The sequence below is a fragment of the Ciconia boyciana genome, chromosome 2 (genome assembly GCF_034638445.1).
Source record: "Ciconia boyciana chromosome 2, ASM3463844v1, whole genome shotgun sequence".
NCBI classification, from domain to species: domain Eukaryota; kingdom Metazoa; phylum Chordata; class Aves; order Ciconiiformes; family Ciconiidae; genus Ciconia; species Ciconia boyciana.
The window spans coordinates 481,259-496,045 of NC_132935.1; the positions used below are offsets into that span (position 1 = coordinate 481,259).

Below are 14,787 nucleotides of genomic sequence, written 5' to 3' on the forward strand. Positions count from 1 at the left end.
AGCCGGCACGCGGCCACCCCACGCCCTCGCCGGGCGCTGGCGCCCACGGCGCACGCCGGGGACGCCCCTCCCGTGCCGGGGGTAGCCGGGCGCCCTCGCACGCGCGTGTGCACGCGCACACCCCCCCACGCACCCCCCGACACGCCACCCGCAGCCGGTCGTGCCGGCAGCACCGCCCTGCCCCGCCCCGCGCCCCCCACGCTGCCGTCCCCCACGTGCACCCCCCCTCGCCCCACGCGGCTCGGGCGGCCCCCCCAGCGCAGGCGCCCCACCCCGTGACTCAGCACTGCGGTGTCACCGGGCCAGGCTGCGCCGGATGCCACCACCGCTCCCATGCCACCCCAACGCGCCCCACGGCCCCCGGGGCCCCGGGGCTCCGGCCCCGCTGCCCCCAGCTCCGGGACCCCCTGGACCCCCAAGGTCCCCGAGCAGAGGCCCACAGGCCCTCAGCCCAGCCCCGTGCCCCAGCGGGGGTGGTCCTGCGAGGCGGGACCCGGGGACCCGCCAGGAGGGGACAGCAGGGACCCCCTCACCCGCTGGACTGTGGGGTCCCCATCGCCCCAGGGGTCCCAGGGACCCCACCAGCAGCAGGGCCCCTGCCACCGGCTGGGACCCCAGGGGCCGTGGGGACCCCCCCCAGGCTGGACTGTGGGGACCCCCTCACCCGCCGGGACCCCAGGGGTCCCAGGGACCCCACCACCAGCTGGGGCCATGGGGACCCCCCCCCCCAGGCTGGGAGCCCCGGTCCCCGTCGCCGGCCGTGGCGCGGGGAGGACGGGGGGGGGGGGGGGACAGGGCGGCCGGGAGGGTCGCGGTGGCCAGGGACAGCCCCTGTCCCCCCACCCCAAACCCCGCGGGGGGCTGGGGGGGCACGGTCCCCTCCGAGGGCGTGGGGCAGGAGCGGGACCCCGGGCACTGGGCAGAGAGGGGGACGCCGCGCCCCACACCGGTGGGCGCGGGGGGGCCGCGGAGCCCCACCAGCAAGGCAAGGGCAGGAGGTGGGGGGCTGGACCCCCGCCAGGGGCGTGCGGCAGCCCCCCACGGGGGGCTGGGGGGGCCCACGGGTGCCCCGCTGGGGGCCGCACCGCAGACTGCTGTCCCCGGGGTGTCCCCGGGGTGTCCCCCGGCCCCAGTCCCCACGGGACCCCCGGCAGCGGCGGAGCCGGGGCATCGGGGGTCCCCACCCGGGCGGGGGACGCTCCGGGGACACCCCCGCGTCCCCCCCCTCTGCCGGGGCCACCATGGCCCCCCCGGGAGAGCCACAGCCCTGGGGGCCCTCTGACGGCCACCGCTGCCACTGCACAGCCCTGGCGACACGCACAGCACACGGGGCGCCGCGGGGACACCCCGCGGCCACGTCCCCGGGGACCCCCGATGGCACGCGCCCCGTCCGCAGGGCACGGCGAGCCCCGACCCCTCGGCGGACGAGGCCCCCCGCACGCAGCCCCCGCGGCAGCGGAGCCCCCGGCCACCCCGCGGCACCGAGCGGGCCCCCGGGAGCCACGCGAGCCCCCGGCCCCGCGCACCCCCGCAGCCGGACCCGCACCCGCCCGACCCCCTGCGCCGTGTCCTGCCCCACACCGGCCCCGCGTGGGGACGCCCGCTCCGACGGGCACCCGCGGCACGACGCCGTCCTCGCTGCGGCCGCACCACCAACCCCCGGCGCAGATCCCGGCCGCGGCGTCGCGCCTGTGCCCCCAAGCACACGCCCGGGCTCTCCCCACGGCGTCGCCCCACGGCGTCGCCCCACGGCCGCCCCACGGCATCGCCCCACGGCCCTCTGGACGCCCCTGGCACAGCCGGGCCACCTGACCCCGCGCTGGCCACGCCAGCCCCTCCCCGGCCCTGGGCCCCCCCGCTCCCGCGGGGGCTTCCCTGCCCCCCAGCTCCCCGGGACGTCTCCCTGCCCCACGGGGGTCCCCCTGCGAGGGCTGCGTGGGGCCACGGGCGCGCGCCGGACGGGGGTCCTCGGCGTCTGCCCCCTCCCCGGCATCACCGTCCTGCCCCGGCACGGCACGGCCCCCCCGGCACACGTGCCCCACGGCCCCCCAGCATCCCCTCGGCCGGACGCGCCGCCCCACGGCCGGGCACGGGCACGGGCACGGACACGGCGGCGCACGGCCCCCGGGTCCCCGGGTCCCCCCGGCAGGTGGGCAGCCGCAGGGGCTGCCGGAGCAGAGCCCACCACGACGGCTCCCGGCTCGCAGAGACCCCCCCTCCCCGGCGCGTCCCGAGCTGCCGCACGCCGGGACAGACCCCCGGCGCGGTGCCCGCCGCCAGCCCTACCTGCGATCCTGATGACGGCCCTCTCGGCGGGGTCCAGCACCGTCCCGTTGCCGGCAGCCGCCTTGGTGCGCTTGGAGCGCTGGTGCTTGGCCAGGTTCCAGGGCAGCGTGTCCCCGGGGCCAGGGGAGCCGCTGCTGCCGCTCGAGCTCTCCTCCGCCATCGCCGCTGCCTCCCGGCACCCCGACGACGTCGGCTCCTGCGGCAGAGGGACAGCGTCAGGGACCCCTCGCCAGCACCCGGCCCCTGCCCCAGCACCGGCAGCGCCGCTCCCAGTGCCGGCCTTCGGCACGCCCCAACCGTCCCGGCTCACACCTGTCGCTGGGCTCCCACCGCAGCCGGCAGCGCCCGCGGCACCCGCGCCGCGCCCACGGCCCTGCGGTAGAGCCAAGGGGCACCAGGCGGCACCGTGAGCCCCACGGGACGGGGCCCGGCCAAGACCTCGTGCCCGCGACGCCCCGGGGAAACGGGGTCCGTGCTGGACGCGCTGCGCCGAGCCGTGCTGGTCGGTGCTGCCGAGGCCACGGTCCCCAGGGGGCTGCCAGGGCGAAGGGGTGGCAGCAGGCAAGGGACGGGCAAGGAGCCGCGGCCACGCTGGGGCGGCGAGCGGGAGCGGGGAGGAGGATGCACCGACGACAGAGCCGCAGCCCCAGCTGGGGCAGGCGAGGAGCCGGCGTGGCAGGTCCTGCACCGGGAACGGCCACGGGGCCGCCGGGCACTCGTCTGCGGGGACCCCCCTGCCGGTGACACCCCGACAGCCCACCCCTGCGGCTCGGGGCAGGGGGCACGGGCAGACCGGCCAGACCGGAGCCACAGGGGACAAGGCCGCACCGGCATCAGGGGCACCGGAGACCGGGTGAGGTGCCGCAGGCTCACCGGCCGGCTCGGCTCCACGGCCGGGAGAAGCTGCCCGAGGCCCGGCCGAGCCGGCGTCCCTGCGGTGCCGGCCCCAGCCCTGCACCAGGAGCGCTCCCGGGGGAGCGTGATGGAGGTTGCCAAGTGAAACCGCACGTCAGAGCCGGCAGCGGCGCGGATGCCTCCGCCATCCCGCCTCCGCCATACCGCCTCCGCGCGTGGCACTGCCACGAGCCGCCCGCGGTTACACCGGCTCGGGCTATTTTTTCCCACCGGACCCCGCACCGCTCGGTGCCGGAAAGCGCTGGGGCAGTGAGGCCGGGCCACCACCGCCGGCACAGCCAGCCCTGGGGTCCCAGGGGGGCAGGGGACAGGGCTCGGCCGAGCCCCCCCAGCCTGGCCGAGCCCCCCGGCCCGGTGCCCCCCGGGCATTCGCTGCTGCCGCGGCGCCATTTGCCGAAGCTCCAAACCTGGCAGATTCACCGGCCCCGGCCCTTCCAGGGGCTCCCGCCGACGCGCGGCGGCCCCATGGCCCCCGGCACAACGGCACCAGCAGCGAGGGTCGGCGGCACGAGAATTTTCTCCTGGCCCCCAGCGGCGGGGCCATTTTAGCCAAAACCCTTCCAGAAGGTGCCCCCGCGCCCGGCCGCGGCCACGAGCCACTGGCTGCGGCGACCGCCACAGCGGGGACCAAGAGCGGAGCCAGCCCGGCCCCCCCGCGGCCCAGCCAGGTCCCAGGGGGCCGCAGGTGGCCCCAGGACCCCCGGCCCCTAGCCAAGCACCTGACCATGGGGGCAGGCGTGTGGGGCGGGCGTGTGGGGCGGGCGTGTGGGGCGGGCAGGGGTGGGCACACGCGCGTGTGGGGCGAGCAGCGCGGCACGTGCCCATGCCAAGCCTGACTCACCGGCTCCATCACCCACGTCCCCCCCGCAGCCCCCGGCCCCACAGCCCATCTCAGCCCAGGCCTGACGCGCCGCCTCCCCCGACCCACAGGCAGCCCCGGCCTGAGCCCCCCCACCCTGCGCTGCCCCCCAGGGCCACGGGGCCTCAGCCAGAGATGTCCCCAAACGCCCCCCACCCCCAGCACAGCCCCCATGCACGGCACCCCAGCCCCACACACAAAGCACAGCCCCCGTCCCGCACCCCACAGATCCACGCTCACAGCGCAGACCCTGCACCCCACAGATCCACACTCACAGCGCAGACCCTGCACCCCACAGATCCACGCTCACAGCACGGAACCTGCACCCCACAGATCCACACTCACAGCGTGGACCCTCCCCCCGCACCCCACAGATCCGCACTCACAGCACGGAACCTGCACCCCACAGATCCACGCTCACAGCGTGGACTCCCCCCCCCGCACCCCACAGATCCACACTCACAGCATGGACCCTGCACCCCACAGATCCACGCTCACAGCACAGCCCCCCGCACCCCACAGATCCACACTCACAGCATGGACCCTGCACCCCACAGATCCACGCTCACAGCACAGCCCCCCCCCGCACCCCACAGATCCACGCTCACAGCACAGCCCCCCACCCTGCACCCCACACATCCACGCTCACAGCACGGACCCCCACCCTGCACCCCACAGCTCCTGCAGCACAGCCCCCCGCACCCCACAGATCCCCGCACCCCCGCTCCCGCAGCAGCACCGCAGCCCCCGCCCCGCGGCTCCCGGGGGTCCCCGCCCCCCACGGCGGGGCCGCCGCGCCTCTGCCCGCCGCCGGCCCACGCGGGACCGCGGCCGCGCCGCCCCGGGGCCCCCACGCGTGGGCCGGACCCGCCGCCGCCCGCACTCACCGAGCGCCGCGCTGTGCCCCGGGCCGGGCCGGGCGGGCATGGCCGGGGGGCTGCGGCCCGCGGGGGGGGGGCTGCGGCCAGCGGCGGGGCTGAGCCCGCTCCGGCTCCGGCTCCGGCTCCCGCTCCGGCTCCGGCTCCGGCCCCGGCCCCGGCCGCGGCTCCGGCACCGGGAGCGGCTCCGGGAGCGGCCGCGGCTCCGCTCCGCAGCGGCGGGGCCGGGCGGGGGGCGGGGCCGGGCGGGGCGGGGGGCGGCGGCGCCTATCGCGACTCCGCACCCGCAGCGCGGGGCCGCGACGGCCGGGGAGGGGGAACCCCAGGGGAGCAACGGCTGGGGGGGGGCGGGGAGCACCCGCTGCACCCAGTGCACCCACTGCGCCCAGCGCACCCAGTGCAACCGCTGCAACCGCTGCACCCAGTGCACCCAGCACACCGGGGGTTAACCGTCACTGCTGCAGCTGCTGCAGCTGCTGCACCCGCTGCAACCACTGCAACCAGTGCACCCAGTGCACCCAGGGCAACCACCGCACCCAGTGCACCCAGTGCACCCAGCACACCGGGGGTTAACCGTCACTGCTGCAGCTGCTGCACCCACTGCAACCAGCACACCCAGTGCAACCGCTGCAACCGCTGCACCCAGTGCACCCAGCTCACCCAGCGCACCCACTGCAACCACTGCAACTGCTGCAACCACCGCACCCAGCGCACCCACTGCGCCCAGCGCACCCAGTGCAGCCACTGCAACCGCTGCACCCAGTGCACCCACTGCACCCAGCACACCGGGGGTTAACCGTCACTGCTGCAGCTGCTGCAGCTGCTGCAACCACTGCATCCAGTGCAACCAGTGCACCCAGCACACCGGGGGTTAACCGTCACTGCTGCAGCTGCTGCACCCACTGCAACCAGCACACCCAGTGCAACCGCTGCAACCGCTGCACCCAGTGCACCCAGCTCACCCAGCGCACCCACTGCAACCACCGCACCCAGTGCACCCACTGCGCCCAGTGCACCCAGTGCAGCCGCTGCAACCGCTGCACCCAGTGCACCCACTGCGCCCAGCGCACCCAGTGCAACCGCTGCAACCGCTGCACCCAGTGCACCCAGCACACCGGGGGTTAACCGTCACTGCTGCAGCTGCTGCAGCTGCTGCACCCACTGCAACCACTGCAACCAGTGCACCCAGTGCACCCAGGGCAACCACCGCACCCAGTGCACCCACTGCACCCAGCACACCGGGGGTTAACCGTCACTGCTGCAGCTGCTGCACCCACTGCAACCACCGCACCCAGTGCACCCACTGCACCCAGCACACCGGGGGTTAACCGTCACCGCTGCACCCCCTGCACCCAGTGCAGCCAGTGCACCCAGCACATCAGGGATTAACCATCACCACTGCACCCACTGCACCCACTGCACCCACCGCACCCAGCATACCGGGGGTTAACCGTCACCACTGCACCCACTGCACCCAGTGCACCCAGCGCACCCAGTGCAACCGCTGCAACCACCGCACCCAGTGCAACCACCGCACCAGTGCACCCACTGCACCCAGCGCACCCAGTGCAACCGCTGCAACCGCTGCACCCAGTGCAGCCAGTGCACCCAGCACACCGGGGGTTAACTATCACTGCTGCAGCTGCAGCACCCACTGCAACCAGTGCACCTGCTGCACCCACTGCAACCACTGCAACCAGTGCACCCACTGCACCCAGCGCACCCAAGGCAACCACCGCACCCAGTGCACCCACTGCACCCAGCACACCGGGTGTTAACTGTCACCACTGCACCCCCTGCACCCAGTGCACCCAGTGTACCCAGCACGCCGGGGGTTAACCGTCACTGCTGCAGCTGCAGCACCCACTGCAACCAGTGCACCTGCTGCACCCACTGCAACCACTGCAACCAGTGCACCCACTGCACCCAGCGCACCCAGGGCAACCACCGCACCCAGTGCACCCACTGCACCCAGCACACCGGGGGTTAACCGTCACCACTGCACCCGCTGCACCCACTGCACCCATTGCAACCACCGCACCCAGTGCAACCACTGCAACTGCTGCAACCACCGCACCCAGTGCACCCACTGCGCCCAGCGCACCCAGTGCAACCGCTGCAACTGCTGCAACCACCGCACCCAGTGCAACCACTGCACGCAGTGCACCCACTGCACCCAGCGCACCCAGTGCAACCGCTGCAACCGCTGCACCCAGTGCACCCAGTGCACCCAGCACACCGGGGGTTAACCGTCACTGCTGCAGCTGCTGCACCCACTGCAACCAGTGCACCCGCTGCACCCACTGCAACCACTGCAACCAGTGCACCCACTGCACCTGCTGCACCCACTGCACCCAGCACACCGGGGGTTAACCATCACCGCTGCACCCGCTGCACCCACTGCACCCAGTGTACCCAGCACATCAGGGGTTAACCATCACCGCTGCACCCAGTGCACCCACTGCAACCACTGCACCCACCGCACCCAGCATACCGGGGGTTAACCGTCACCACTGCACCCACTGCACCCACTGCACCCACTGCACCCACTGCACCCAGCGCAACCACTGCACCCAGTGCACCCAGTGCACCCAGCGCACCCAGCACATCAGGGTTTAACCTACACCCCTGCACCCAGTGCACCCAGTGCACCCAGTGCACCCAGCACACCGGGGGTTAACCATCACCACTGCACCTGCTGCATCCACTGCACTCACTGCACCCACTGCACCCAGCGCACCCAGCACACCGGGGGTTAACCGTCACTGCTGCACCCAGTGCACCCACTGCACCAACTGCACCCAGTGCACCAGGGGTTAACTGTCACCACTGCACCCGCTGCACCCACTGCACCCAGTGCACCCAGCACACCCGGGGTTAACCGTCACCGCTGCACCCACTGCACCCACTGCACCCATTGCACCCGCTGCACCCAGCGCACCCAGTGCACTCACTGCACCTGCTGCACCCACTGCACCCAGTGCACCCACTGCACCCAGTGCACCCAGCGCACTGGGGGTTAACTGTCACTCTGCACCTGCTGCATCCACTGCACCCAGTGCACCCACTGCACCCGCTGCACCCACTGCACCCAGCGCACCCAGCGCACCGGGGGTTAACTGTCACCACTGCACCTGCTGCACCCACTGCACCCAGCGCACCCAGCGCACCAGGGGTTAACCGTCACCACTGCACCCAGCATGGAAAGGGTGAACCCCCCCAGTGCCCCCAGTGCAGGCAGGGTCTCCTCCCCCCCCAGGTGCAGGCAGGGCCCTGTCCGGCCCCTCCCCCACCTCTGCCCAGGGGCTGCCCTCCCCCCCCCCAGCCCGGGGCGAGCCGCCCCCCCCGGGCTCCCCACAGCCCCTACACCCCACGTCCTCCACACCCCACAGCCCCCCACCCCCACCCACACACAGCAGGTCCTCGGGTGGGCACCTCGCCCGCCGCAGCCCCCACGCCCGGCACCGCTGCCCTCACGCATCAGCACCGGCAGCGGCAGCGAGGGGAGCCATGGGGCAGCCATGGGGCAGGCAGGGCCCCTCGCCCGGCGGCTTTCCCGCCTGGGCAGCACCCCCTGGCACGGCACGGGCACGGGCAGCACCGGGTCCCACAGGGCTCGGGCAGCGCAGGCAGCGGCCCGGCGAGGGGCCCCGTGGCATGCGGCCGGACCCCCAGCAGCCGCCTCGTGCCGGGGCCGTGGGCGGCAGGAGGCCTCGGCCTCGCTGGCAGCGGGGATGCGCCAGGCCTCGTGCCGGTTATCCAGCGCCGGCACCACCCTCCACAGCCCCGGCGCCACCGGCACCCACCCGCACCCCCCGGCCCCGCGGCCCCTCCGCCCGCCCACGCCCCGTTACCCACGCGCCGCGATCGCCGCCGCACCTGGGCACCTGCGCCCGCTCCCAGCGCCACGGCAGCCGGCGCGGTGCCGCGCGGTGTCGGCCACCCTTCACATGACCCAGTTCCTCCCGGCCCGGCGCAGCCGCCCTCGGCTCCCGGCTTGTTTACGCCACCGCGGCACCGGCGCTGCTCGGCTGAGCGTCACCAGGAGGCCGGGGACACCCAGCCTGGCGGGTGCCACCGCCGCGAGGCCCCGCCGGCCCAGGGGGCCCAGGGACAGAGATGCCGGATGGTGACGCCAGCCTGCGGTGTGGGCGCAGCGGGGGTGCCGGCTCCGTTCCCCGCACCCGGTCCCGGCTGGCCTAGCCCTGCCCGTCCCGGCTGCGGGCACGCCGTGGGCAGGGCTCCGGGGCGGCAGGAGGGTTGCCGCGTCCCAGGCAGGCGTGCAGGCAGCACGTTTGCCGGCTGCCGGCCGCAGCGGGAGCGCGTGCTGCTGCCGTCTGCCGCATCCAGAGACCACGTGAGCCGCGGCGGTGGAGGGATGACGCCAGGATCCCCCGGCTCACCCACCGCACGGCCTCCGCACCCGCTCCCCGGCACAGGCCCCGGCGCGGCTGCCCACACCCTGCCTGCCTCTCCTCCAGCTGCGGCTGCCGGCAGCGCCGGGCAGGCCAGAACGGCTCCGGCAGCGGGGATGGAGCTCGGCTGCAGCCGCCGGCGCTGCGGGAGGGGCTGGCAGCCGGTGAGCCCTCGGGAGCCGGCGAGCCCCTGGGCAGCTGGCACGCCTGCCGGGAACCGGAGACGGTGCCGGGAACCGGAGACGGCGCTGGCTGCCGGCCTCAGCCCCGGCGGCAGCGGCCGCGGTGGTGCCTGGGAGCTCTGCGGTGATGGTGCCGTGGGACGGAGCCAGCGGCCCCCAGGTCCCCAAGGCACGCATGGGTGCGGATGCCCGTGCACACACGTGTCCGTGCGTGTGCGCGCACCGATGAGCGGACCCGCGTGTGTACAGGTACACGCACGCACACGCGTGCACGCACGCGTGCCCATCTGCCCCACGCACGTACACGCGCGTCATTAACACACGCGAATGCACGCCCACGAGAGCGCGCACGCGTGTCTGCCCCAACACGTGTGTGCAAACCCCCGCCGCCGCGTGCGCACGCGTGTGCAAAAGCGGGCACACACGGGCACGGACACACCCTGAACACGCGTGTGCCCACACCCGCCCACCTGCATGTACGCACGGCGCGCGCCTGCACACGCGGGCACGAGCACCAGCACGCACGCGCATACGAACACACACGTGTGCGCACGTGCACGCACGCACACGCGCACACGCACTGGGGCTGCGCAGGGGCTCAGCATCCCCCGCCCCGACCCCCCGCAGCGTGGCAATGCCGGGAGGCGGCGGGGGTGCCGGGGGTGCCGGGGGTCTCCGCTCGGACCCGTTCCCGTGCCGCGTCTCATCCAGCCAGGCGCCGCGCCCTGACCAGCCCCGCTGCCGGCACAGCACCCACGCGCCCACACCTGCCAGCCGCCCCACGCCGTCCACACCCACGGGTGGTCGAGCTCTGCCCCACGGTGCCGGGGGAGGCCGGGCCACGGATCCTGTCCCTGCCGTGCCGTCACACCCGCACCTTGGCCTCGTGCCTCCCGGTGCCTCCCGGTGCCTCCTGGTGCCTCCCAGCCGCATCCGGCTGCCCGGCCGTGGCACCGTGCGGCACAGCACCCACCCCAGCCCCACAGCGCTGCTGCGTCGGGGCCGACACGTGCCAGACTAACGCCGCAGACTCCGGCGCGGCCGGCACCCACGACGGCCCCGCGGGGTGCAGGGACCCCCGGGGACCCCAGACCGGGGCAGCGCGACGCGGCAGCCGGCAGCGCCGGCAGCGTGGTGGCTCAGGACGGGGTCCCCCTCCCAGCTCCCCGGGGTCCCTACCGCGGTGCGTGCCGACGGCGTGCGCTGGCCTCCGACCTCTGCCGGGCGCTGGGCTCGGCTTCGGGCCCCTCCTCCGGCCCCTCTGCAACGCAGACACGCGGCCCCAGGAGACCCCCGGTGCGGGGCCCGCAGCCCCCGGCACCCCCACGTCCGCCCTGCCTGCAGCTGGCGCGTCCCAATGGGGCAGGCAGGCTCGGCGCCCCCCGGCCGGACTCGTTGCCGGCAGCACCGGGAAGGCAGCGCCGCTGCCCAGGGCTGGCAGGATCCCGTGCTTGGCACAGCCGCCCTCGCCGTGATCATGTGCCGGTCCCGGCACGGGAGCAGCGAACGACTCCCCTCGCAGGAGCCCTGACAAAGGGCCCCTTTCAGCGCCGCGCTCGGCCCCACGGGCCCCTCGGGGCCAGGGGACAAAGGTCCGGCATGCTTGGCACCGGCAGCGCCAAGCTCTCCCCGCTCAAGGCTGGCGGCTGCCACGGCGCCCGCAGGGCTGGGGGTGCAGCCGGGACCCCCCGGCATCACCAGGGCTCCCCCTCCGTGCCCACCGGCACCAGGCGCGGGGAGCTGCCGAGGCCCCGGCACGTCCCTCTCAGCTCTCACCTCCGCGGCCGGCGGCGGCTTCGCGCTTCCCGGCGCCTTCCCCGGGGGAGCGGAGCGAGCGGCTCAGTGCCGACGCGTGTGCCGGGGCCTGGCACGCCGCCCCGCCGGGGATCCCGGCACTCACCGCCCCACGCCCTCCCCGCGTGCAGCATCGCGTCACGCCGGGGCTGGCACACGGTGGCACGGTGCCACGTGCCAGCCCTGCCCCGGCATCCCCCCCCGGCCCACCCTGAGCCCACGGTGCCGGTGTTGGAGCCGGCGCCGCAGCACTCGGCACACGCCGCCATGCGCTCCCCGAACGGGCACCGTGCCGGCTCACAGCCCCGGCCGTGTGCCCACGCGTGCCCCGATGCCTCTCGGCGGGTGCCACTGGCGAGCGGGGATGCCGCGGGGGCGGCCGTGCCCCCTGCTACCCACCGCCTGCCTGCTGTTTGCCCACGGGGAGGGTGAGCCGCGCCATGGCAGCCGCCGTCGCCCCGTGGGGCGGGGGGTCCCCGGCACCGGGGTCCGGTCACCTCCCGGCTGCCCGGCTGGGGTCCGGCACCTGGGGACCATGCCCCCTGTGCAGCCCCCCGGCCCCCGCACCCAGGGCCCTGGTGCTCCCGGTGCCACCGGGTCCCCGTCCGGGGAAGGAGCCGGACCCGGCAGAGCCAGGATCTGGCCCAGCCACAGCGCGGGGCAGCAGGGCCAGCGCTGGCGGGGGGACGGGGCTGTCCCCGGCCAAGCCACCGCTCCCGCCTGCCTGAAGCCCACCCGGCGGCAGCTCTGCCCCCCGGCTCTGCCCCCCCTGCGTCCCCTGTGCCTCCCGCATCCCCCACGTCCCCTGCGGACATGTCCCCACATCCCCCGTGTGCCCTGTGTCCCCCCGTGTCCCCACGTCCCCCGTGTCCCCTGCGTCCCCCCGTGTCCCCACATCCCCCGGGTCCCCTGCGTCCCCCGTGTCCCCACGTCCCCTGGGTCCCCTGCACCCCCGTGTCCCCACATCCCCCGTGTTCCCTGTGTCCCCCCGTGTCCCCACATCCCCCAGGTCCCCTGCGTCCCCCCGTGTCCCCACATCCCCCGTGTCCCCTGCGTCCCCCGGGTCTCCCGTGCCTCGCCTCTGGCAGGCAGATCCACGGCACAGCCCTGTCCCCTGCACCCCCGCGTCCCCCACATCCCCCGTGTCCCCGTGCCCAGTGGGCACCCCCGTCCACAGGGGCGACGCCATCGCGTGCCCGCGGTCCCCGCAGAGCCGACGGCCGTGTCCCCAAGCAGGCGGGCTGCCTGCCGCCCCCTGCCCCGGCCCCCGGCCAGCCCCAGCCCCAGCCGGCCCCCGGCCCCGGCACAGCTCAGGGGGGGAGGCCGGGGGGCAGAGGAGCCCCCTGCACCCCCGTGGTGCCCACCAGGGACCTGCCTGGGGCTGGGGCTGGGACGGGCAGCGCAGGCAGGGAGCAGCGCAGGCAGGGTGCAGTGTAGGCAGGGTGCGGCGCAGGCAGGGTGCAGTGCAGGCAGGGTGCAGTGTAGGCAGGGTGCGGCGCAGGCAGCAGCAGAGCAGGCAGGGCACAGCACAGGCAGGCAGCAGCAGCGCAGGCAGGGTGCAGTGTAGGCAGGGTGCGGCGCAGGCAGGGTGCAGTGCAGGCAGGGTGCAGTGCAGGCAGCAGCAGAGCAGGCAGGGTGCAGCGCAGGCAGGGAGCAGCGCAGGCAGGGTGCAGCGCAGGCAGGGAGCAGCGCAGGCAGGGAGCAGCGCAGGCAGGGAGCAGCGCAGGCAGGGTGCAGCGCAGGCAGGGAGCAGCGCAGGCAGGGAGCAGTGCAGGCAGGGAGCAGCGCAGGCAGGGTGCAGCGCAGGCAAGGAGCAGCGCAGGCAGGGAGCAGCGCAGGCAGGGAGCAGCGCAGGCAGGGAGCAGCGCAGGCAGGGTGCACTGCAGGCAGGGAGCAGCGCAGGCAGGGAGCAGCGCAGGCAGGGTGCACTGCAGGGAGCAGCGCAGGCAGGGTGCAGTGCAGGCAGCAGCAGAGCAGGCAGGGCACAGCACAGGCAGGCAGCAGCAGCGCAGGCAGGGAGCAGTGCAGGCAGGGTGCAGCGCGGGCAGGGAGCAGCGCGGGCAGGGTTAACGCCGGACGCAGGAAGGAACGCTCTGGAGCATTCTCTGGTTGCTGACGCCGTGGCGGTGCCAAACCGCAGGCCTGGCAGAGCCGCCCTGCCGCTCCCCAGCCGCCGGCGGCTCCCGGCCCCTCGGCGCCCCACAGGAAGGGGGAGCGGGAGCGGGGCCAGATCCAGCCCCGGGGTCCGGATGTTCCCAGCGCCGGGGCTCGGGGCCCCCCTGCAAATCCGCTGCCTGGCAAAGCCAGCCCGCGGGGGGGATGGCGGAGCGACCACGGCACAGCCTGTCCCCAGCTCCGGCATCCCCGCTCCCAGCTCCGTCCCCACGCCCCGGCCGCCCCGGCGCAGGGTCTGTGGCAGAGGCCGTGGGAGCCGCCTCATCCCCAGCAGGCCAGACCGGCGGCGGCAGCACCGCCGCGTTGAAACCGCGCCGGAGCAGGCCACGGCCCCGCGGCCGCTCCCACCAGCGGCCCCCGGCCCCACGCTGCCCACGCGCCGGCCGGCACGGCGTGGGCGATGCCGTAAGCCTGTCCCTTGCACCAGGCCAGGCACGGGCACCCTCGGTGTCGGCGTCCCCGGGGCTGGCAGGGAGCAGAGGGCTCCCGGTGCCGGCGCCAGCCCGGGACCGCGTGTCCCACCCCGGCCAGGGCCCCGGCCGGCGGAGGAGCGGCGGTGCCGTCGCTGCCGAGTGCCACCGGCACCAGCACCGGGCTGGAGCCCCACGACCCCCGGCCCCAGCCCCGCCAGCACCCCACGGCCGCAGGCACGGCCCGTGCAGGCAATGGGGCAGCAGCCCCACGGCGTCGCCGGCACCCCACGGACCCCGCGCACGTGCCCCTCGCCTCCCCCCACCCTTCCCGCCCACACCCACCCGCAGCCCCCGCGTCCCCCCGAGGGGGGACGTCTCCCCCCCGCGGCGGGGGCTCCGCAGAGCGAGCCCAGAGGGGGTCTGGTCCCCAGGGGGGCAGGGATGAGCCGGGGGGGACCCCGACCCCAGGATGGGGGGGATGAGCCCAAAGGGACCCCGACCCCGGGACGGGGGGGATGAGCATGGGGGGACCCCGACCCCAGGACGGGGGGATGAACACGGGGGGACCCCGACCCCAGGATGGGGGATGAGCCCAAGGGACCCCGACCCCAGGATGGGGGGATGAGCATGGGGGGACCCCAACCCCAGGATGGGGGGATGAGCCCAAAGGGACCCCGACCCCAGGATGGGGGATGAGCATGGGGGACCCCGACCCCAGGATGGGGGGGATGAACACGGGGGACCCCGACCCCAGGATGGGGGGATGAGCCCAAAGGGACCCCGACCCGGGACGGGGGGATGAGCATGGGGGACCCCGACCCCAGGATGGGGGATGAACACGGGGGACCCCAACCCCGGGACAGGGGGATG

General features: G+C 75.4%; 1 protein-coding gene across 6 annotated transcripts in view; it reads right to left on the reverse strand.

Annotated features, from left to right (window-relative positions):
• The window catches only part of PLEC (plectin), a 71,752-nt gene extending 62,816 nt beyond the window's left edge, over nt 1–8,936 (reverse strand). For 3 of the 6 annotated variants that reach the window (XM_072851691.1, XM_072851689.1, XM_072851686.1), the window contains exons 1-2: nt 4,948–5,075; nt 2,287–2,482 (exon numbers count right to left, since the gene is read on the reverse strand). In XM_072851691.1, the coding sequence (XP_072707792.1) occupies nt 2,287–2,446 (160 nt within the window). In that variant the 5' untranslated portion in view covers nt 2,447–2,482; nt 4,948–5,075. Of the gene's footprint in view, nt 1–2,286; nt 2,483–4,947; nt 5,076–8,796 lie in introns of those variants that run through there. The other 3 variants (XM_072851687.1, XM_072851688.1, XM_072851710.1) reach the window with 3 other exon arrangements.
• Nucleotides 8,937–14,787: the final 5,851 nt, after the last annotated feature.